The following is a 25,818-nucleotide window of genomic DNA, read 5'->3' as shown; positions in this document are numbered from 1 at the left end:
AGTTTTGAAGTTGAGTTATTAAAATTCTTAGAGTTGATAAGCACACTTGAACATAAGAGTTGTATTAATTGTTATTCAAACTTTTTTCTTATGGTCCTGTATTTTTAGGAAAACCTGAAAAATGTTACAAAAGTAAAATATGGCACTAGTGGATGGGAAGATCTGTTATGGAAAAAATAACTAGGAAAACTAACTGCGTGATTTCATGTAAGAAGTCAAAGATGTGAGCAAAAAGTTAGCTGGTACAGACCAAAGGAACTAGGAGAGTATTTCCATCTGCCTCAAATTGTTCATTTTAAGGCCATAGCTCTGCTTCCCAGATAGATACTGAACTATCCAGGACTTAAATCAGTGCAATATCTGACATAGGTAAAGGAGAATCCTCAATCAGTTATGTCATCTAAAATCGAGACATTTTCTTGGCATAAAATTGCATAGAGAATTCAGAGTCATTCAGGCAACGAACTGGAAACCAGCCTAGCCACCATCCCATTTACAATTCTTAAACTTTACTTTTCTTTTTAAATTGTTTATATTACATAGTAAATAAATACAACAAAGGCTTCCAACCTACATGAATAAACAATAACAAAGAAAAGAAAGAACTTTGCCTACTATCCATCCACACAACTTAAGAAGTAGAACATTATCAGCAACTTTCAAATACCCATACCCCATGGCTTTCATTTTGGTTATTAATCTTTAGTCTTTCTTTATAATTGTATATCACTAAGTAATATAATAATATATGTTATATGTAGTATTATACATAATTATATGTTATATATATAACTAAACAGTATATTGTTTTTGGATGTTTTAAAATTACACAAATTTTAAAATATTGTATACATTTTTTTCTGCTTACTTTTAAAGTTTACTTATTTTGAGAGAGAGAGAGAGAGAGAGAGAGCGAGCACACATGCTGGGGAGGGGCAGAGAGACATGGGGAGAGAGAGAGAAACCTAAGCAGACTCCGCACTGTCAGCACAGAGCCCAATGTGGGGCTCAAATCCACAAACCTTGAGATCATGACCCAAGCCAAAATCAAGAGTTGGACGCTTAACCAATTGAGTCATCCAGGTGCCCCACTGCTTTTTGATCAACATTTATTAGAATTTTCCATGTTGATGCATATTGCATTTTTCCTAGTACATTATACACAAAAGCTTCTTTAGAGCATAAGCATAGAAGTAGAATTGCTGCATCATAGAAGGTTAAAACGTTCAACATTTCTGGATTATGTCAAAACATTTTCCAGAATGACTTCATCTGTACCTTATCCCAATCAAATTCTATAACAGCACTGGTTATTTTATAACTTTGGGAACACCTGGTATTTTCAGGTTGTAAAGTTTTTGCCGTTTAGGTAATTATAAAAAATACCTCATTGGAATAATTTGCAATCCCTGAATACTAATAAAGATTAGCATTTTTCCTGGGTTGCTAGTAATTCATATTTTCCCTTTCAGAAGAATTTTTCGAAGACTCCTATGCCTTTTTTGACTGGATTAATTGCTTTTATTATGGTTTTAATTTGTCCATGTATAATTTTGGATTTCGTGTTTAATGTTGGATACTGATCTTTTGTCAGTTATATGTTTTGAAAATGTCTCCTTGATGTTTATGGCTTGTCTTTTATTTAGTGTTTTCAGATTAACAGAAATGCTTAATTTAATACCCTCAAACATATCCATCCTTTCTTCCACTTATGATTTATTGTTTTAATGTCCTTTTAAAGGAATACTTCATTTTCCTAAAATCACAGAAGTATTCTGCCAAAAGCATTAAAAAGTTTTCTAATTTACTTCTTAAGCCACATAGAATTGATATATTTACATGTATGTTTAATTATGAATAATTTCATTCTTGTCAATAAGGACAAAAAAATAGTCTCAGTTTCATTTTGAAATACTTGTTCTTTTCTCTCTTGCTTGCAAGGACATCTATTTTGTTCCTTGCTCTTTTTAGACAAAAAAAAAGTCAGTATTTGTTCCTGATTTCTCTAGTTTTTAAATTAATTTAAGGTAAATCCTCTCCTTTATGTTAACTTTCCTTAGGAAACATCTGAGAATTCTTTTTGTACTTCTGTTACTATTCTGTATCTTCCTCATGTCTTAGAACTCATTCAAAATCCTTCAACTGTTTGGTTTTGGGTGAATATATCCCCATAGCATATTTTCCCCTAACATCTGTCTTTTCCCCCAACATTTCTGTTGCTTTACTAAAACATAAGGAAATTACTCTTGCTGCAGAGTTAAGAAGTTTGGAAAACAGCCTTTTCATGTGCTTACTTGTCACTGTAAATGGCAGAGATGAGTCAACTGCATTACTTTTATACTTATTTTGATTTCATATATATTTATAAGTTTTACAGCATCTTATTTATGTTCTGCATTTTTCTCCTTTTGTCTTTTCTTTCTTGCCTAGTTTCTGATTGCAGGTGCTGTCTTTTTATTGAGTCTTTCCTCAAAAATTGTGAGTTATCTGCTGTTCTTATGTTTTGAATGTTTATCTGTAAAGTTCCATCATGCATATGTATAATACGTAAATTTTATTAGTATTTATTCTATATTCTTACCAAATACAAGGATCTTTGAGCACTGTTTTTCATCTCTGCCTTTCTCTTTATCTAATATTGTTTTCCGTTTTTAACTCCATGTTATTTATGCCACAAATCAATTATTATGTGTTTAGACTTATGTATAAATCTTATATTCCTTTGTTCAGATTGCTTTATTTTTCAGAATTTTCAAACATTAATTCTTCAGTATTGCTTTTCTATATATTATTATTTTCTCTCCTTTTGAACTCTAGCTGGGTCTGTATTAATTTTTTTCTCTATCCAGCATGTTTCTAAACCTTGTTTTCGTACTTTTTGTCTGTTCCCTTTCTGTTCTCTCTTGCAGAGAGATCTGAATATTCATTCAGATCTACCTTTCAGTAGATTAATGATCTTTTAAATTGTGTCTTCCACTGTTTTTATTTCAGACATTTTATTTTTCATTTGTACAAGTTTTATTTGATTCTTTTCAAATCTTCTTTGTCATATATAATTTTTCATTCTTTACATTTTCAATTCTATCCCTTATTTTTTAAACATATTGTGTAAAACTATTTTGTATTCTACATCAGATTATTTCACTGACTGAAGTCTATGTGTTTCCCATATTCTTGCTGATAGTTTTTGTTCATGGTGCTTTGTAAGTTTTTTTGGAATTTTTTATAATTTAAAGCACCTTGCCTTGGCGTTTATTTGTAGGAATTCTTAGTACTCTGGTTTTAAATATGTTATTTAAATTAGACATTAAATTATCTAGTTTAATTTAATGTTTGTGTGTATGTGTGTGTGTGTGTGTGTGTGTGTGTGTGTGTGTGTGTACATACACACATACATACACATCTATAGCAAATTCATTCTGCCAACATAGGAGGGCTGGATTTTGGTTATAAATTCTCAGGATATATTTTTTCCTTTTTTTCCCAGTCATTTCTTTGCCAGCTTCTTCTATCGGGCAGTTTAATTTATATCTCCCTTTTGGAGTTCAGTTTATGCAGGGATTTCTTATTTCATTCCTAATCTTGAATGGGACATAAACTTGTCTTGTTATCTTGTGCCCCATCAAAACTGAAGTTTAATATTTCCAGAGTTCCAGAGGTCAGCTTTTAGGAACATAACTGTCTTCATTACACTTCCATTTGTATAGTTTTCAGTTTCCATATCAAGGTTGGCCTGTGAAGATTCTTTTTCAACTCAACAATGCATTTAAAGTGGTTATTAAAATATTTAGCTAATATATTTATTTTGTTAGACACATATAGCTGTACATTCTCCCAGGATGGAAGGAAATGAAATCTGGTTATTCAATTATGATACTTTCTTGTTAGAATTAGCAAATATCCAGCAACTCTGGGAAATATCTGGTCTCACTATGCTACATCTATAGTGAGACTACTTTTATAATAAACCAAAATAGTTTTGATTAGGTTTTTATATTATAAACCAAACTATAGATATAATTGCATAATTCCCACCTTTTTATAATGTCTAAAAATTGAAAACTCAAATTATCAGGTGCATCTAAGGTCTCACATTGGGTTTACAGTATTAGATGAAGACTTGGATTAAAATAATATTATTCCAAGGCAGTAGAGTCTTGCATGTAAGGATCAACCTGTGGGCAGCAATAGCTTACTTAAGTAACACATTTGTAGATGTAGATGGGAAGTAATAAAATGTGCTATAATAGAGAATACTTCTCTGTAAGGTGGGATGTTTCTATAGGCCTAGGAGCTCTTGATAAACTTCTAATTTCAACAAAGATCAGAAATGTAATATAATCCTGATAGGGTAAGGCAGAGTTCCCATATATTTTGGATGTTCCTTTAAAACTAAAGCTGATTAGTAACTAAGAAGTAATTCTGTAGGAACATAAAGAATTCTGTAGCCTTTCTAAATGTATGATGTAGATTAACAAAAACTAGCATTCCAGTTAAAGATGATGAATTAATGTTATAAACTTGCCTGCACTTCCTCCTGAAATACCACAAATAATGAGCAAAATATTTTTTAAGGTAGAAATCCACTAGGACAAAGATAATGGTAGAGGAGAAAACACACATAAAAATTTGGAAGCTGTAAAACTATTGGACAAGTAGTAACAGAATAAACAGACCTGAGAATTTGGAAACTAAAATTGGCAATGGGAAAAGTAGAGAAGCATGGTGATTTATTGCACAGAATCTACAAAAGCCTCAGGAAATAGCAACACTAGATAATGGGAAGTATGAGTAAAAGTGGAGTAAAAATCCCACTACTAGTTAAATGTTTTAGAGTTGATACATTTTTCACCAAACCATCTATGTGCTGACATATCCAGCAGTCCTTGAATGAAATCAGACTAATTTTTAACCTTAATATGTCAGGTTATCCTGCATAGCCAGCTGAGCTCACTGAGATGTACAAGGACATCCAGATGACAAGAAGCTTCAAATCTTTACAAGATATTTTCCCAAGAAAATTCATATCTTTTATTTCTCACTTTTTATTGCAGTTCTGTAAACTTTATATCATTCAAATTAACACATCTTTATCTTTAACAACTTTGGAATTAAAAGGATGCATTTTGAATTATAGTATAAAATGTGTCCTCAAAATTGTGAAGTAGAAGGTTTTTTTTTAATACTAGAAAAAATAAGAATATCAAATTATTACAGTTTGGAGACATTCTAATGGATAGATTTTAAGGGCTTATTAGAAGCCAATGGTCACTTTTAAAATGTTTGATTATTCATCCATTCATTTAGAGGCATAATTTAAGTAAAGGTAAAGACTAATAAGCTCTTATATTCAGTAGTATGAATTTCAAGTAATTTCTCCAAAATCAAAATAGACTCAGCTTTCAAACTATGTGCCCCAAGAAAACTAAAGATGCTAAAGATGTCATATTTTGCCCCAAATTTGCACAACTATGAAGTAATTAATTCCCATTCCAGTCCTCAGACCAGATCTTTCAGTAATATAATGTGTTTCTGCTAGACCACTGGAATTTCCATGATATGTAATAGCTTCACAATGGGTCTAAGGAAAACAAACTCTGTATTTCATGTGCTTATCCTTCCACTTTCCATTAATGCTACCCCTAGGATGGTTACCAGCAACACAGGAAAAATGCTAATCTTTATTAGCATTCAGGGATTGCAAATGACACCAATAAGATATTTTTTATAATTACCTAATGGCAAAAACTTTACAGCCTGAAAATACCAGGTGTTCCCAAAGTTATGAAATAACCAGTGCTGTTACACAATCCCCCCCTCCTTGACAATGTACACACACACGCACACACAGAGCAGTCTTTAATTTGCACTGATGGGAGTGGTTCCTGCAGATAACATTCTCCCTCAGGTGTGACAGGTTAGAGTGTTTATTTTGAAAATAGCTACTTTTAGGATGCTAAGAAGGCCTCTGGGCCACTGACACTTTAGTATGACTTTTTTTTTTTTTAATTTTTTTTCAACGTTTTTATTTATTTTTGGGACAGAGAGAGACAGAGCATGAACGGGGGAGGGGCAGAGAGAGAGGGAGACACAGAATCGGAAACAGGCTCCAGGCTCTGAGCCATCAGCCCAGAGCCCGACGCGGGGCTCGAACTCACGGACCGCGAGATCGTGACCTGGCTGAAGTCGGACGCTTAACCGACTGTGCCACCCAGGCGCCCCTAGTATGACTTTTTTTGAGAGAGAGAGAGAGGGAGAGAGAGAATCCCAAGAAAGCTCCATATTTAGCACCAAGCCCAATGTGGGCCTTGATCTCATGACTATGAGATCATGACCTGGGCCAATATCAAGGTTGGATGCTTAACTGACTGAGCCACCCAGGCACCCCATAGTATGACTTTTACTGATGTGAAAGTTCATCATTAAAATAAGTCAAGGTATAAACTATACATGTATGAAATGTTTCCTCATTTATTTGTACTGTGTGGCATTTTTAAGCCACTGCTAGTCCTTTTGGAATTAGGTATGGAGAAAAGTAAGAAGTATCTTTTCATTGTGAGAGTACAAACTAAAAAGGTGACATTCCTAGAATGGAGGTGAAAAATCAGAAAAATCAGGATAAGGAAAAAAGAGTGGTGGGAGTTTCCTACAAGTAGCTACTTTCAAAATAAATCCTCTAACCTGTCACACTTGAGGAAGAATGTTTAAATGCAGGAACCATTCCCATCAGGGCAAATTAAAGACTGCTCTGTACGTGTACACTGCAAGGAGGGGGAAATTTTTCCCTACTCTTCTTGGTTCTTTTGTCTGGCCTAATATTTAAATTAACAGAAGAGAAAAAAACAAATTTAATTTTATACATACGTCTTCTAGATATGGGATCCCAAAAGTGAACAAAGCCTTTATATATGTACCTTTTATATACCTTTTAGACACAGAAACAATATTTGAAGAACTGACAAGACGAAGAAACTTAGGCTTGGGTACTAATTAGTGAGTAAACTGAACGGAATTTATTTACATAGGCTCCTTGACCCTGAATTTTCTATCTTTGATATTAAAGATATCTTTCTGTCTCCTTGTGCAGGGATGTTACCTTTAACATGGGAGATTTATTTCCTACTTTCAATGGGATAGAAGGAAAGTCAGAATGTCCTTCTTGCAACAGCTGTTTCTCAAATAACTTTAATTCAAAATTATCAATATACCACTTTGGCATAGTTTTGATAAGCCTGCCCTGACCTCCGTGTGTGTGTGTGTGTGTGTGTGTGTGTGTGTGTGTGTGTGTGTATGTTGTGCATGTGTATATATATGTATATGTGTGTGTATATATATATATTCATTCATATATGTGCATATATATGTGTAAAATCATATCTCTATATTTTTTTACTTGCATAGTCTCCCTTTATGTATCTATGTCTTACAATTTTGAGGACCATGTGTCTTTATTTTTTGTACTCTACCCTGTGACCAGCGGCTGGTTAATAGCAGAAATCAGTCTTGTACCTCTAACAATGTTGAAAAATCAGGTGAAGAGTTGAAAATTAAATTTAATTAAAAACTGCTTGCTAGGAACAAGGTGAGATATGGATAATCACTATTAACACCTCTATTTATCCTCTTATCTATCAGTTAAATCTGAGCATTGGAAAGAATTAAAGCTGATAATTGCCAAGACAGCTTGAGGAGGACAATTAGGCTATAGGCATTATTGAAGTAGTAAGATAGATTATTAAATAAAGTACAAAAAAAATTATATGAGTAAATATAAAGTATGATTTTGTTTAATTAGATATGAGTGAAGAATTAACTGTTCAATTTCTTAAGCATAGGGCAAATATTTTACTTTTGAAATGTTGCCCCAAATAAGCAGCAGTATATCTAGAAAATTAGAAAGGGGTTTTTCAAGTTTTATTAATTATAAGTTATTGAGATAGATCCTTTGGTTATGTTGCATAAGGGATAGTACTGGTAATAACATTTGTATTTTATTTTACTGGAAATTACAAAATTAACAAAATATATACACCAGCAATTAGTTTTTAGAACGTGTTAAATTGATCCTTTATTCTCAGTTGTATTATGGGCAACCATTATAGTCTAAATCTGATGGCTTCTGATGAATATACAGTGTGCGACTAGACTACTTAATTTTTATCTATACTTTGTCTATTATGATGATATGTATTGGCAGATAAAGTTACTCATTCAACATAAATATATGATTGTTATTACTAATCATATATATAGAAAATGAAATTTGTCAGAATCCTAGGAAAAAATAAATACAAGGACATCTCAGTAATGACCCAAGTGGGTCCACCCTAAATTTGCATATGAGAGCTTTCTGGAGACTGCTTGAGCCCTGGAGCAACAGAAAAACCTTGAGTCACTCCTTTTGTTTCCTCTGTAAACTGGTTGGTCAAAAGGATGGTAACAGAGGTTTCCCAGTCTCACATTCTCATCTCTCTGTGGAAAGATATTTTCATATCAAATTATGTTTTCAGTTGTGGGTAGATTTCCTATAAAAAAGGAATACCTGTAAAACCCCATATAGCCTCTGATATTCCTTACGCATTAAACAGAAAGAGAAGGAAAAGTTACACAAGTCACCTCAAAGGTTAAATATAACTCAATTTCAGAGTAGTTTTATTAATTAAATATTTATTATAAACTAAGAGTTCAGTAATGATTTCTAAGAGATTTTTAAAAAGCAGTACTCAAAAACTAGATCATAACACTTTGGAGCTCAGTGGGGCACTGTACATTTAGTGATGCTAATCATTGTACTACACTACATTACACTATTCTCCCACATTACAGAGAATCTAAGAATGCAATATAAGGATTCACACTGGACCTCTTACAAATGAGTACTTTTTAAAAATAATTCAAAGAATATATGTTTAAAATAATTCATAAGCAGCTTTGTTCGCAGAGGATAAAATTAGTGTCAAAGAACATGTGCTTTGATGACAGAAGCCAATTTTTTTTTAATTTACTATTATTTTTTTTTAATGTTTATTTCTGAGGCAGAGAGAGAGAATGAGTGGGGGAGGGGCAGAGAGAGAGAGAGGGAGACACATGATCTGAAGCAGGCACCGAGCTGTCAGCACAGAGCCTTACATGGGGCTGGAAATCACAAACTGTGAGATCATGACCTGAGCCGAAGTCGGTCACTCAACCGACTAAGCCACCCGGGCTCCCCAACCAATTTCTGAGATCTACAACTTTGATCAAATTACCTTCCCTTAGCCTCAGTTTTTTAGGTAAAAATATAGAGCTCATAAGAACATTGGCCTTTCATGTTTCCCAGATTGAGGTGAGAATAAAATTAGATGATGCGTGTAAAGGTTCTATGTGGGGGCACCTGCCTAGCTAGCTCAGTTGGAAGAGCATGCAACTCTTGATCTCGGGGTTGTGAGTTTGAACCCCATGCTGTCTGTAGAGATTATTCAAAAAAATAAATAAACTTTTAAAAAGGTGCTATGTGAAGAATAAATAATATGCATTATCATTATTGGTTAAAATTACATCTTTAGTTTTATTCAGATGTTTTGCTCTTGTAAAATGTGAACTGCTCCTGTTATTATGTGAATAACAGGACACTTCTGGATCTCATAGCAGCCCTGTTACATACCACCTTGGAATCCTTAGGGTTCTACCCAGATCTGCTTAATGTGGCAATACCAAGTGCTTCAGACCTTTCTAAATATATGTCTGAGAATAATGTAGAGCACATACATGTAACAGCTATTTTAAAAATAAGTTTTAGTTGCAAAGCTTTTGTGTTTCATTGTAAGAGATTTCTTTCCCAAATACAGTAGTCTCCCATTATTTGCAGTCTGGCTATCTGCAGTTTTAGTTACCTGTGGTCAACTGTGGTCTGGAAGCAGATGATCCTCCTACTAACATATGTCAGAAAGCCAGTAATAGCCTACCCCTGTATCACAGTGCCTCTGGCATTCACCTCACTTTATCCCATCATGTAGGCATTTTATCATCTCACATCGTCATGGGAAGGATGAGTAGAGTACAGTAAGATATTTTGAGAGGTAGAGACCTCATTCATACAACTTTTATTTTAGTATTTTGTTATAATTGTTTTATTTTATTAGTATTATTGCTGATCTCTTACTGTGCCTAATTGATAAACTTTATCATTTGTATGTATATATAGGGAAAAAATACTGCATATGGGGTTCATTACTGTCTTGGGTTTCAGGCATCCACTGGGTGTCTTGGAACATATCCCTCATAGATGAGGGAGGACTACTATACAGACTGGAGCAAATTCTTTATCTAGCAATTCCACATATATTATAGTGGAACAACTTTGTTATTCCCATTGCATTGATGAAGAAGCCAAGAGCCTCAAGATGGTTAAAATATTAATCTAAGATCCTATGATTTTAAGTGAAAAAGTGCATAATTGAACTCAAAAGTTCAGATCTATTGTAATAACAATTTCAGAATAGGTGCTACCCGAATATAATGGGTAGAGATGGGGAAGTAGAAAGGTGAAATTCCTTCTCTAGGGTAACACAAAGTGACCAAATTAAAAAGAAAATCTCCTTGCAGACCACTATTTTGTTTACTATAACATTCTGATTCCTAATTAGTACATTCAATGAGATCTTTTAGAATGTTTTGCAATTCATAATTTTATAGTTTGATTCAGATTTTGGGTGGTAAGTAAACAAAACACTTCCAAAGATTAGAAATTGAAATTCATGTTGCCCAATTTATTTAATGGAGCTAAGTAAAACTTTAGTATGAAAATCAGAAGGGTACCATGAAAAATGAAAATTCAAAATCCATCTCAATCATCATCCTAGATGCAAATGTCCTAAACATGAATTCTTTCCAAGGAAATTCATATATGTACATACAACATAAGCAAATTGGATTTATTTCAAAGATAAAATAAATATTAATATTTATTAATATTAGACTATCAAAGTTACTCACAATATAAGCATATTAGTAAGTGAAAAGCTGATAAAATTTAATTTTAAGTCCTGGAAAAATTTCAGAAAACTACAAATAGAAGGAAAATTCCTTAATGGGTTAAAAGATATCACAGTAGAAGAGCAAAGTATTATACTCAAAGGTGAAACCTTAAAAATCTCTGCAAAATAGGAAAAAGAATATCATTATCATTATGTCAATTGAGTTTTTTTTCTGATACTCCTAGGTACTGTAATACGCTAATAAGATAGTTTAAGAATTATGAACAAAAGAATGAAAATTTCACTACTCACAAATGATACAGTATTACTAAAAATAGGGGAGTTCAACAAGGTTTCTCAACATACAAGTCAATTGCATTTTAGTATACCAACGTAAGTCGTTAAATACGTGATGTTACAAACAACTATTTAAAATAGCAACACATTGCTAACGTTTCTAGAAGTTAACCTAAGAAAATACACATCTGACCTTTATGAAGAAAAGTTACAAAATTATAATAAAAATATTTTAGAATCCCCTGTAAAGTGAAGACATACCATGCCCATGTGTAGGAAGAAAAAATATCACAAATACATCAACTAGTTATACATTTTTCTTATGAAATCATAGAATTTAAATGAGTTATTAATAGGAGTTTTTATGTAATTTAGTAAGATTTTTCACATGTATTGGTTCCAATATTTATACCAAAAGGCACAAGGTAAACAGTATGTAGCACAATCCTAAGGAAGGAGGATATGCAAGACTTGCCCTATTCAAAATCAAGACGTCATAAAACTAGACGAATTAAGTCAGTATTTGTCCAATGAATTGGATAATGATCCTGGAAACAGAACCCATGTACACGAAGGATGATGTATGATGGAACTGGTAATGCAGGTGAGTATAGGAAGGATGACTGCTCTGTAAGTTATCCTAGCATAATTGGTATTCCACATTAAAAGTCAAAAGGAGGAAAAAGAAAGTTTGGAAAGATTCTGTACAGAGTAAGTCCTGAACAATTCTGTCATAAGCAAAAAAAAAAAAAATGTTTTTAAGCAGGAGAGTGGCATGATTTGATTTGTGTTTTAAGAGTTACTTCCTGTCCTTAGGAGTGGCTATTAAAAGAATTTTCTCTGCTGATAATCTATTTCTAATTGCTGGTAAAAGGAAAATATAGTGATTATGGGTGTTGTGCTTCCTTTCCAAAGGATTGTTAATTGCTTTCAGAAAAAAAATATTATTAAACTATTTGACTAGTTCTCTCTTAGCTTCCTTTGCAGTCATCTATTTTCTTGAAATCTGTTTCTCGGCTCGTATTTATCATACATTTCCTTTGATAATGACACAGTGAGAGGTGTCTGCCAGTCTTAAACTAAATACTCTGGATTTTTTTTCAGTATTATTTTATAAACTTTTTTTTCTTGCATTTTACGATGAATACTTGCTATATAAATTATGTCATTGACTAACAGTACATGGACTAATCAGCCTAAAAAATCTGTGAAAGAAACAAATATTTCTTAATTTATTTTGAAATATGCTTAGTTCCTACAAAAGCATTTTCTAATGGCATGAATCTTTAAATTGCCAGGAAGAAAAACTATAGCATTTTAAGAAGCATGAGTATTTAACAAAACCTGGCACATAGTAAAGAGTGTAAATGTTAATTTTCTTCTTTCCTCTTGCTTTATTAGTAGATATTAAGCTAATTGAGATGAATTTAAATGGATTGTATAAAGTTGGATTTTAAGGTGAATTAAACACAATTTGTAGAACATGGAAGTATAAAGTATTAAAAATATTAAGTATTTTGTAGTGATAAAATCCAAGCTAATTCTAGAAATAATAAAAATGAAGAGAAGTAAGTCACAGAGTTTCTGTAGCTAATACATGGTGTCTGATTTGATTACTGGTAGAAGAATCAAGGCTCAGTATTTCATTTCATTTTTTGAGAGAGACACAGAGCGTGAGTGGGGAGGGGTAGAGAGAGAAGGAGACACAGAATCCAGAGCAGGCTCCAGGCTCTGAGCTATCTGGACAGAGCCCCATGTGGGGCTCAAAGTCACTAACCACGGGATCATGACCTGAGTCAAAGTGGGATGCTTAACCGACTGAGCCACCCAGGCACCCCAAGCCTCAGTGTTTCTTAATAAACAGTCTAGTGTATCTTCCTATATGAATTATATTTAAGTGTTATACATATAGTCTTTTCTCACATTAATAGTTAATTTAATAGAAAACTTTGCATATATACACATATCACAAATATCCACTATTATTTTCTTCCATTATTACTTCAAAGATATATGAAATAAATAAAATGCCTTTTTGCATTTTAATTGTGAATTATTTAACATTTAGTTAGCAATACATACTCCAGAAAGCATTATCACTTTTTCTTTGAATGATTATTCATGGTTTATACTGATATTAATAATTTATTGGAAGTAGAATTAAATAGTACATGTCTTTATACTATTCAATCATAGAGTCATTATCAAACCATCTTGTAGATAAGCTTAGTATTCAGTTTTCTACTTAAGATTCCAACTTTGACATTTAATTTTGTATGTAGAACTCTAACTATGAAAATGAGTCTGTTATTTAAAATCTATTTTGTATTTTGTGATCTACTAACCAAGAAACCAAAAAATGTCTCAAATTGAGAATCCTATACTTTTTAAAATTGTTTTTCATTAAAAGGAAAACATGCTGTTGGAGTATTTGTTTACAACTTATCAAAGAATTGATTATTATACACATGGGTTTTGTTTGTTCTAACTTAAATATTTATGTATGCCTCACAGTCTGTATTATTATATTCTTCTAAAATATGTTAGTTCTGTTTTAATATATTTAAAATTCTTCGTTGTGCAGTAGAGGAGGGCAGGGTTACTGGCTTATGATTTTTCACTAAAACTACTTTAAAATTTCCTTTATCTTCTTCATTCAGTGGGAATGGCTATGGGTCACTATGCAAATTTTTAGATGCCAAACAAGTTTTGGCAACTGTCTACCTAGCAACAATTAAATATATGTATGTTTATATATATATATATATATGTATATATATATATATATATATATATATATATATATAGTGTGTGTGTGTGTGTGTGTGTGTGTGTGTGTGTGTGTGTGTGTGTGTGTGGCTAGACTCATCCTTACACCAAACATGTGCTGTTAGAAATGAAGTCAGGAACTACCTTATCCAAAGAAGAAGCAAAGGAAGTTGGAGATGAAAGGGTTCTAGCTTGGACATGTAATAGAGCACTTTGAGTCTTTGAATCTGCCAATCAACTATTAGCCAGGAAATAAGGCATGAATCTCAGGAAACACTTGTATTCTTTCCAGCAGAATACCAATGTTGTTCACTGTTAACACCCCCACCTCCTGCAGGTCTCAGTAGAAACTCACCCTATTCTTCCAGTGGAAAGCTTCATCTGTGACCAGTTCTAGCCAGTTAACTGCTAGGAAAGGTTTATTCTACACTTGGAAAATTCTTCCTCTCTTGAAAATCAAGAAACTGAGTGCTTCATCTCTTGAAAATATAAGAAACTGAGTGATTGGACACAAATGTGGAAGTATGTCATTTAAACCACCACTGGCCACCATGTTAGAATCAGAAGAGAAACAAATCTCAGATTAAAGCTTACCATGTGAATAGTAGAATGGAGAGACAAAGGAAATGTAGGTCTCTTATGAGGAACCAGCTGAGCTTTTTAGAGTCAATGTGAAAGTCATCCAACTGAAAGCCCACCCTATTCTTGAACTTCCTTTTACTTAAGCCATTGAATTTCTTTATTGCTGAAGTTACTTTGAATTGGGTTTTCTGGTTATATATACCAAAAGCATGCAAACTCATTCAAAGTTGTAATTATAATATGAGGACATAGAATTCAGATAAAGATTCTTCCTATTTGGAAAAATGAAAACTGAAAGACAGGAACTTATAATTTAATTCTAGATAATGTAAAATGTATGACATTACTATTTTATTCTAGCTCATCACTGGTAATAGTCTCTACACTTACCTTTCTTAATAAAGCTCTTCTGTGCTTACTATCACCACTTTTTTATTGGATTAATATTTTTGCTAATGTAAAAAAATACCTATATCCATGCCTGTTAATAGAAACACTAGAAATATGGTCAGATACTCTATATAAAATATTTCCTGATTTTTAAAATAACAATAAAATTTTCCAACCACATTTAAACAAAAACAGTTATAATTTCTATAAGAGATAGTAAGGTTTCACATGCTTAAGAAAATCAGGGATAGACTAAAAACTTGGGATAAAATGATGAAACAAATGTATGTGGCTCTTGACCTCATGTGGCTTACAAATAGATGCATGTGTGGCTTTTTGTATAAAGCACTTATCACATGATGACAAAGCCACTTAAGTGTTAAAAATTACTCCATAAAAAAACAAAAAATAATAAATTGAAAGAATTTTTGAGTTTGCTATTCTCAGTTGAACTATATCTTTCCAAAGTGCTCAAAAATAAATAGTAGTTTCTTCATTTCACCAATTTTGGGTCTGTTCATGTTGTAATATTAGTTGTTGTCTGAAAATAGTTTATGCTCTTTCACATTTTGAACTTTAAATCAAATGGATGTTTCTCTCCATTCCTAATTCATGCAAGTAAATGACTGAAACCTTTTTCAAATTATTTAATATGTGAAATTTTATGGTACTATGCATTCAACATCATCATTAAAATCTACAGGGAATACATATCTATTTCAGGTAACAACTAAAGCAATTAGGATGTAAAAATTGTTAATATTTTCAGTCTTTGAGCCACTTTCACTAATGAATTTTTAAAAAAAAACTCATATGCTTTTATGTTTAAAAAGTACACATGTTTTCTGGAAGACATTCTTTGAGGTTTAGCTAATTATTTCCTCAGAGTGTTTCACAAGTTTGAAGAATTAACACAATGAATATTTCTAAAGCTCTATTGAAAATTAAAAAAAAATACTCCACATAGAATATAAACTATAAAAGATTTAAAGTACAGATTTTAAAAAAATATTATCCTATGGTGGACAGCAAAATAAAACTTACAGTTTCATGAATAATTTTTTGTATTAATTATAAAAGAATAACCAATTTAAAAGGTTTTTTTAACTTTATTTTTTATTTTTTAAAATTTACATCCAAATTAGTTAGCATATAGTGAAGCAATGATTTCAGGAGTAGATCCCTTAATGCCCCTTACCCATTTAGCCCATCCCCCCTCCTACAACCCCTCCAGGAACCCTCAGTTTGTTTTCCATATTTATGAGTCTCTTCTGTTTTGTCCCCCTCCCTGTTTTTATATTATTTTTATTTCCCTTATTTTATGTTCATCTGTTTTGTCTCTTTTTTTTTTTAATTTTTTTTTAACTTTTATTTATTTTTGAGACAGAGAGAGACACAGCATGAATGGGGGAGGGGCAGAGAGAGAGGGAGACACAGAATCGGAAGCAGGCTCCAGGCTCTGAGCCATTAGCCCAGAGCCGGACGCGGGGCTCGAACTCGCGGACCGCGAGATCGTGACCTGAGCTGAAGTCAGACGCTTAACCGGCTGAGCCACCCAGGCGCCCCTGTCTCTTAAAGTCCTCATATGAATGAAGTCATATGATTTTTGTCTTTCTCTGACTAATTTCACTTAGCATAATACCCTCCAGCATAATACACTCCAGCATAATACCTCCATCCACGTAGTTGCAAATGGCAAGATTTCATTCTTTTTGATTGCCGAGTAATACTCCATTGTATACATATACCACATCTTCTTTATCCATTTATCCATCGAGGGACATTTGGGCTCTTTCCATACTTTGGCTATTGTTGATAGTGCTGGTATAAACGTGGGGGTGCATGTGTCCCTTCAAAACAGCACACCTGTATCCCGTGGATAAATGCCTAGTAGTGCAATTGCTGGGTTATGGGGTAGTTCTATTTTTAGTTTTTTGAGGAACCTCCATACTGTTTTCCAGAGCGGCTGTACCAGTTTGCATTCCCACCAGTAATGCAAAAGAGATCCTCTTTCTTCACATCCTCGCCAACATCTGTTGTTGCCGGAGTTATTAATGTTAGCCATTCTGACAGGTGTGAGGTGGTATCTCATTGTGGTTTTGATTTGTATTTCCCTGATGATGAGTGATGTTGAACATTTTTTCATGTGTTGGTTGGCCATCTGGATGCCTTCTTTGGATAAGTGTCTATCATGTCTTTCACCCATTTCTTCACTGGATTATTTGTTTTTTGGGTGTTGAGTTTGATAAGTTCTTTGTAGATTTTGGATACTAACCCCTTATCTGATATGTGATTTGCACATATCTTCTCCCATTCTGTCGGTTGCCTTTTAGTTTTGCTGATTGTTTCCTTTACTGTGCAGAAGCTTTTTATTTTGATGAGGTCCCAGTAGTTCACTTTTGCTTTTGTTTCACTTGCCTCTGGAGACGTGTTGAGTAAGAAGTTGCTGAGGCCAAGATCAAAGAGGGTTTGCCTGCTTTCTCCTCGAGGATTTTGATGGCTTCCTGTCTTACACTGAGGTCTTTCATCCATTTTGAGTTTATTTTTGTGTATGGTGTAAGAAAGTGGTCCAGGTTCATTCTTCTGCATGTCGCTGTCCAGTTTTCCCAGCACCACTTGCTGAAGAGACTGTCTTTATTCCATTGGATATTCTTTCCCTTTGTCAAAGATTAGTTGGCCATACGTTTGTGGGTCCATTTCTGTGTTCTCTATTCTATTCCATTGATCTGAGTGTCTATTCTTGTGGCAATACCATACTGTCTTGATGATTACAGCTTTGTAGTAGAGTTTGAAGTCTGGGATTGTGATGCCTCCTGCTTTGGTCTTCTTTTTCAAGATTGCTTTGGCTATTCGGGGTATTTTCTGGTTCCATACCAATTTTAGGATTATTTGTTCTAGTTCTGTGAAGAATGCTGGTGTTACTTTGATAAGGATTGCATTCAATATGTAGATTGCTTTGGGTAGAACTCTCCCCTCAGAGAGTTCCCCCTTAAAATTTCTTGCAGGGCTGGTTTAGTGGTCATAAACTCCTTTAATTTTTGTTTGTCTGGGAAACTTTTTATCTCTCCTTCTCTTTTGAAGGACAGCGTTGCTGGATAAAGAATTCTTGGCTGCATATTTTTCTGATTCAGCACACTGAATATATCCTGCCACTCCTTCCTGGCCTGCCAAGTGTTTGTGGTAGGTCTGCTGCAAACCTGATCTGTCTTCCCTTGTAGGTTAGGGACTTTTTTTCCCTTGCTGCTTTCATGAGTCTCTCCTTGCCTGAGTATTTTGTGAATTTGACTATGATATGCCTTGTTGATGGTCGGTTTTTGTTGACTCTAATGGGAGTCCTCTGTGCTTCCTGGATTTTGATGTCTGTGTCTTTCCCCAGGTTAGGAAAGTTTCCTGCTATGATTTGCTCACATAACCCTTCTACCCCTCTTTCTCTCTCTTCCTCCTCTGGGACCCCTATGATTCTGATGTTGTTCCTTTTTAATGAGTCACTGATTTCTGTAATTCTTAAATTGTGCTCTTTTGCCTTAATCTCTCTTTTTTCTTCTTCATTATTCTCTATAAGTTTGTCCTCTATATCGCTGATTCTCTGTTCTGCTTTGTCCATCCTTGCCGCCTCTGCATCCATCCATGATTGCAGCTTAGTTATAGCACTTTTAATTTCATTCTGGGTGTTTTTTTACATCTTTAATCTTTGCAGAAAGGGAGTCTAGTCTATATTTGACTCCAGCTAGTCTTCATATTATCGTGATTCTAAATTCTGGTTCAGTTATCTTGCTTGTATCTGTGTTGGTTAAATCCCTGGCTGTCGTTTCTTTGTGCTCTTTCTTTTGGGGTGAATTCCTTTTGCGGCTTCTGGCTTCCCAAATTCAGCTCTTCATGTCGCATACCTGCTGAATTCTGTGGTTCAGGTTGTGCAGATTGTTGTGTTAATCTTCCAATCAGTTTTCTAGGTGTGTAGGATGGTTTAATGTTGGTCTGGCTGTATTTCATGGATGTGAGACACACACAAAACTTCCATGCTATTCTGCCATCTTGGCTCCTTCTCCCCAATTTAGAAGTTTCAAAGGGAGTTTATATGTGTGTGTATCACAGAAGGAGGAGCAGAAGGAAAGAAGTGAAAGCAGATAACTCATATCCATTATTACAAGAATATCATCAATCAGTCAAGTTTTTATCAAACAAAAGTAACTTTTAATAATATAAAGTATCTTATCCAGAGAAAAAAGCTGTTTCATTAATCATATATTTATAAATTTAAGAAATGCGAATTGTCAAAGTATTTTGTTCAAAATGTCTATGTTTCATTTAAAAGATTGAGGCTAATTGGGGCGCCTGGGTGCCTCAGTCGGTTAAGTGTCCAACTTCAACTCAGGTCATGATCTTGCAGTTTGTGAGTTCGAGCCTTGTGTCAGGCTCTGTGCTGGCAACTCAGAGCCTGGAGCCTGCTTTGTATTCTGTGTCTCCTCTCTCTGCCCCTCCCATGTTCATGCTTTGTCTCTTTCTCTGTCGCTCAATAATAAATAAACGTTAAACATTTTTTAATAAAAAAAATTGAGGCTAATTAAAATTAAAAATTTTTAATAAAAAATAAAATTGAGGCTAATTAAAATATTCAGAAGATGAGAAAAAGAAAGATAACATGCAAGTGATGATTTTTAAAGAAGTTCGGGTAGGGGCGCCTGGGTGGCGCAGTCGGTTAAGCGTCTGACTTAAGCCAGGTCACGATCTCGTGGTCTGTGAGTTCAAGCCCCGCGTCAGGCTCTGGGCTGATGGCTCAGAGCCTGGAGCCTGCTTCCGATTCTGTGTCTCCCTCTCTCTCTGCCCCTCCCCCGTTCATGCTCTCTCTCTCTCTCCCAAAAATAAATAAAAGTTGAAAAAAAAATTAAAAAAAAATTAAAAAAAATAATAAAAAAAGAAGTTCGGGTAAAAGTGTTGCTACAGAAGGATGACAGTTCCTTTACTTCTAAATAGTCTGTTGGCCCTCAAAAGCCACACAATCAAATTAACAGTAATGACTGACATAAATCAAAATTTGATACCGTCATGTATATACAATGAATAAGGACATCATTAGAAAATGTTCCTATTTCTGTTGACCTGTAACGTAAAATGGAAGTGAATGCCCTGTTGAAGATTAATCATCTAGACATCCAGTGAGATTTGATCGTAAAGCCCCCAATTCATAGAAATTATGACAAACCACTGTGACTATGGCAAAGGAAACAGGTACCTGGGCTTGTAACAGGCAGAAAATAGTCATGTATGAGCCACTTTAGAAGATATGCTAATGTTAATATGAAACCCAACTATTGAACATTCAATTCCAATCTAAATTGTATTTTCTTTCAGACTCCACAGATTTCAGATGTATTTGTTATTATGGAGATTCCTATCTAGAATTTCGGAATGTGTTGTTAAGTCCACAAAGTAACGTATCACTAGAATTTCATACCTTCAACTCCTATGGACTCCTGCTCTATATCAAGCAAGACTCAAATTCAGTTGATGAGTTTTTTATTCAATTATTTATTGAAAATGGTACTTTAAAGGTAAGTCATTATATTTATTTCATTTAAAGGAATTTTAGAAAGTCTGATTCTTTTAGTGGTTATTGTCAAAATAAAATTTTATCTAAAATATGTCTTTTATAATCACCACTAAGCTGTGTGTTCTGTTTTTGTAATTCTTTCATATTCAGTATTTATATTTCAAAATAGTATATACTTTGAATAGCTATCATTCTCTTCTTTTCTTTTTATTTTTAACGTTTTTCTGTTATTATGTTTCCCAAAATCCCAGTGATAGTAACTGCTACCATTTTTTGTAGCTTTAGTGGAATATGTGATCTTGGGAGCCCAAAGATTTTTTCAGAGGATCCTTAAGGAAAAGCTATCTTAATGATACTGTTATTTGCCTTTTTTTACTCTCATTCTCATAAATATACAGTGGAGTTTTCCAGAGGCTGCATGGCATGTGATGATGTCATCTTTCTGATCACTAATGTAATGTGTACTTCCACATTTTTGTATTTTAAAAATGTTTGTTTTAATTTTAATATTATAAATATTGATAAATATAACCTAGTAAACAAAAACTCTTTGGGGTCCTCAATAATTTTTAAGAGCACAAAGAGATTTTGAGATCAAAATGTTTGAGATCATGGATTTAACACTTGGTAGTCTTTATAACAACTTCTTTTAAAAGTCCAAGATCAGGGGCACATGGGTGGCTCAGTCAGTTAAGCATCTGACTTCAGCTCTGATATCACTATTCCCAAGTTCAAGTCCAGCATTGGGCTCTTTGCTGACAGCTTGGAGCCTGGAGCTTGGTTTAAATTCTGTGTCTCCTTCTCTCTCTCTCTCTTCCCCTTCCCTGCTTGCATCTCTCTCTCTCTCAAATATAAACATTAAAAAAAAATTAAAATTCCAAGATCACACAACTAATAAACACTAAATTATAAGGCTGACTTTGAGTTGAAAGTGTATGCTCTTTTTTCAGTACTGTTCTATCATAACCCATCAACTCCTATTCCTGTGGTAAATACCCAGATTAAGGAAGCCATCCAAATCATCACTGCAATAAAGTAATTAACTCAACATAGCCTAAAATATTCAATATAACACTGTATTTTTATCTATCATTTCTTTTATGATGTGATTAAATATGTGAATTTCCATGAAATAGTTATAATTTAAATAAGTCACGTTATACCAGTTTGACTTTCTTTAAATGTTCATCTTTCTTAAGTAATACAACACATAATACGTAATTTAGTACAAGGTCTGATATTAATAAATATCAGCCAGATGTAGGCATTAGTAGTGGTAATATTTTTACTCATTCATGTATTTGTTCACTCATTTGTTAAACATTTATCTATCATCAATCACTTTGTCATTGGTTCTGAGGATTCAGTGGTAAACAAAACACACTTTATTTTCCTCATATTGCTTCCACTTGATTACAGATAATGATAGGAACAGGCGAAACAGGAGTGAGAAAATAGAATTCTGTAACAAATAGAACACAGTAATGAATCATCAGACATCAGTCTTATCTTCAAGTTTGCTGATCCCTGCTCTACAGCATTTTCCTCAACTAAGACCAACGTTTTCCATTATTCTTATAATAAGCATAAAAATATGGAGACCAAATATAAAAAATAATAAGACACACATAATATTGATCATTGGTCATGTTCAAAATGTTTCCCCTCAGCACAATTTTCTGCTGCAAACTCCCATTAACTGAGTGTCCATCTCAGCTAGTTCGTTCCTCTCACCACTGTGGACATCTCCATAGACATTATGAGGAACTACCAGAGACTTGCAGGATTGTGGGTGAAATATTTTATGAAATGATGAATGATGGAGACTCCTTTCACTTTCAGATGGCTAAAAATAAATTCACAATAGGTTGAATCAAGACATTGAGAAATTATAAAATCATAATGAGAGAAAAGACTTGTAGAATTTCTTTAATTCAGGTTTTATGACAAAGGATATATACTCATGTCTGTAATAATAATTACTATCATTTACTGAATTGAAATTATGTATAAGGCTCCATCGTAAGAAGTGTATTAAGATCGTCATCTATGGAGTCAGAGTTTGGAGCCCAGCTCTGCTACTTAGGAGCTTTGAGAACTTGCAAGTCACTTAAGCACTTTGTGCTTAAATTTACTCACTTGTAAAATGAAGGTAATAAAGATTGTTGTGAAGCTCAAGTTAATAAATGAATAAATGTTGGGGAGTAAATGTAATACAATGAGTAAATAAGTAAATGCATATAAACATGTAGAAGGATGTCTGGGACATGAATCAAATGTCTCTGCATTTTGCAAAAATCATGCAGACAAGCGAGGCTTCTCACAGAGTTCAGTATTACACATGCTCTTAGGACTCCTTTAAGAATGGTAGATAAGGAATTTTTACTTTGTTGTGTAAATCCAAAATTCATGTTCGTTCTGCTCACATCACTGCTTCCTTGCAATGATTTAAAGGAAATTTCAGTGTTACTCTGTCTTCATGATTTTAAGATTTTCCTTGTTCCACTATGATTTGTGAGACTATGCTCCAATTTCTTCATCTATTTTAAAAGTATAATCATATGGGGAATGCATTTACATTACAATTTTCACAAAAAGACATATTTATGGTTGAACTTTTGCAGTGATCATAATTTAAGACCTATTCTAGAAATGCAGAATTGTTAGTCCATCTTTTTAGGAAATCACAAGTTTTAGGAAAGTTTAATAATATGAAACTTAATTTTTATTTTTATTTTTTGAAATGGCTTTTAAAAACACTACTGGCTCTAATAACAAGGAAGTTAAGTACATATATAATATCCATTGTTGGGACTCAAATACCTGACACCAGGCTTACTGTCTGTGTTGCAAATCACTGTGCCTCCCTGGCTAGCAGCAAATCACTTTACTTTAGTTTACATCTCTGAATAATGGAGCTAATAAAAGAATAGTTCCTACTTCATAGAGTTTTGTTTTTTACTTTGTATTGTAAGGAAGGAATCAGTTGATACTTATAAAATGTTTTAAAACTCTGTGACACCCAAGTAATCACTCAATAAATAGTAGCTTTTATATATATAATATATATTATATATGTCTATATATGTCATATAGATATATGTGTCTATATATGTCACCTATATGTGACATATATATCTGTATATGTCATAAAGGAGCTATTTATAATAAAAAGATTCAAGTAAAAATAATAGAATGATCCATTAAATATTTTATATTCGTTTGACAGCTTTGGAGATAAAAGGGAATTATTAACATTTTATCATTTTATCATTAACATTTAAATATACTATTTAACATATTTCTTAAAGCCAACTTGTAGTAGATAATTTTTTAAGGAATCTTTTGCAATCTTTTGTAATCTATCATAAAATTAAAATATATAGCATAATATTTATCTTTGGACCCAATGTGGGTTTTAGGTATATCAACTTAAATATAGCTAGATGCACAGGAATTATGCAAGACCATGCAGCTGTGTTTCTTTAATGTATTTGTGGGTTTTTCATTTCTTGCTGATATGATAAGCCCCTTTCTGGGAAAGTGTAGCTGTACTATAACTAATATACATGCAGACATATGCTGTGAAGAGGGTGAATAGGTCACTGAATCCTACCTGTGGAATTCTCAGGGAGTCCTGATCAAATGTACCTGTTAGAGACGTGATCTGCCCCCTTTTAAAATATAACTTGGCTCAATTAGTAGTAACCCTACAAAGACCCCCCCTCTAGCCTCAGGAAGCTTAGAATAAATGGTTAACCTCCATAATCTTCAATGTTTCCTTCCTTGGACTTTAACATCACCCTCTACACTGTATTCACTAATCTTCACGTTGTTCAATTGGTAGTATGTAAGGAAGCTTGCTAATAATACTCACTTTCTGCTAGCAGAAAAAGCTGCCTTTCTCAACCATGTTCCCCAGAATATTGGAACAGAAACTAGAAGTGTCTGTGTGTATGTGTGCATGTACAAATAGATGATGCATGTATATGTATATAATACTTACACATTTATTTATTTTAATTCTACACTTTATTAGTTGTATACCCTGAACTGTCACTTCTCTTAAGTTTCAGACACTTTGTCTCCAAAGCAATATAAAAACTATTGGTAAATTCTAAGTCTAATGCAAATATGTGTCAATTTCGTTGTGAGAAGCTGAAGGAAACTTTTTTTTTCTTATAGTACCACTTTTTCTGTGCTGGTGAAGCAAAATTGAAAAGCATTAACACTACCATTAAAGTGGATGATGGACAAAAGTATACACTGTTTATCAGGTAATATATATCTATTTTCTTGTAGACTTACCATTATTATAAGTAACAGAGACTGTTCCTCTGGATGTTGTTTTTGCCCTTTAAAGTCGAGGTTATCCGAGTATCCTGATATCTGAGATATTCACATGCACTTGAATGTGAATCAATGTTTATCAAGCCATTTTGCCTTTTCTCTATGTCCTTAAAATAGTGCTGAGGAAAGAATGTTAAAGGGGTTATATTATCTATGAAATTATATAAGCAGCTTTACAAAGAAGTCATTAAACCTTCATATTATTTTCAAATTAGAGAAATCATAAAAAGCAAATAAAGTGGTATTTCTTTTGATAAGCAAAGTTAAACATATTCACTGTGGAAAATTTGGAACATCCAGAAAAACATAAAGAAGAAATTTAAAATGATTCATTATACCGTAGTCAAGATAGAATAACGAAAATTTATTGCTCTATTCCCAAAAGCTGTGTTTGAAGGTGACTCTATGCCAAAACTCTCACCAACATCAGGTATAATTTTGCCTATCTGGATAAGTGAAAATGATGTTTTCCCTTAATTATCCTTCCTTGACTTACGGCAAAGCTTATTTTTTAATATAGAATTAATACCTTTGTGTTATGTGTTTTGCCTCCCTCTACTATTGTTTTTTACTTAAATGGTACTTTAAAACACATACCACAGGCCTAATTCACTATGGAGACTAAAATACGTTATTTGGTTACAACAATAGCTGATTATTTAATAATAATAATTATCTATTTAAATCCAATAAAAAGGAAAGCAAAAAGGCTAAAACAGGGATGAGGCAAGAAGTTATTTGGAAAGTTTTAAGGGTGTTGAACCCTCTTTCAGCCAGAACTTTCCAAATTCTGTCCTCCAAGAATTTCATATCTTTTAGAAAACTGACCAAAAAACAATCTATTGTCAACTAAAATGAGGAAAGGCTACATGACATATACCACCTTTGACTGCTCAAAATACACAGGAGCTTTTTAAGACCTCTAAG

The 25,818-nt window shown here is 33.4% G+C and overlaps 1 protein-coding gene across 2 annotated transcripts in view; it reads left to right on the top strand.

The window, feature by feature from the left end:
* Window positions 1–25,818, top strand: part of LOC109499722 (protein eyes shut homolog) — an 866,761-nt gene that overhangs the window by 221,684 nt on the left and 619,259 nt on the right. For both annotated transcript variants that reach the window (XM_045057710.1, XM_045057711.1), the window contains 2 exons: window positions 20,343–20,542; window positions 24,727–24,818. In XM_045057710.1, the coding sequence (XP_044913645.1) occupies window positions 20,343–20,542; window positions 24,727–24,818 (292 nt within the window). The remainder of the gene's footprint in view (window positions 1–20,342; window positions 20,543–24,726; window positions 24,819–25,818) is intronic.

Source organism: Felis catus, chromosome B2 (assembly GCF_018350175.1).
Source record: "Felis catus isolate Fca126 chromosome B2, F.catus_Fca126_mat1.0, whole genome shotgun sequence".
NCBI lineage: Eukaryota > Metazoa > Chordata > Mammalia > Carnivora > Felidae > Felis > Felis catus.
The sequence above is the reverse complement of the archived record's forward strand: the minus strand, read 5'-3'. Positions and strand labels throughout refer to the sequence as shown.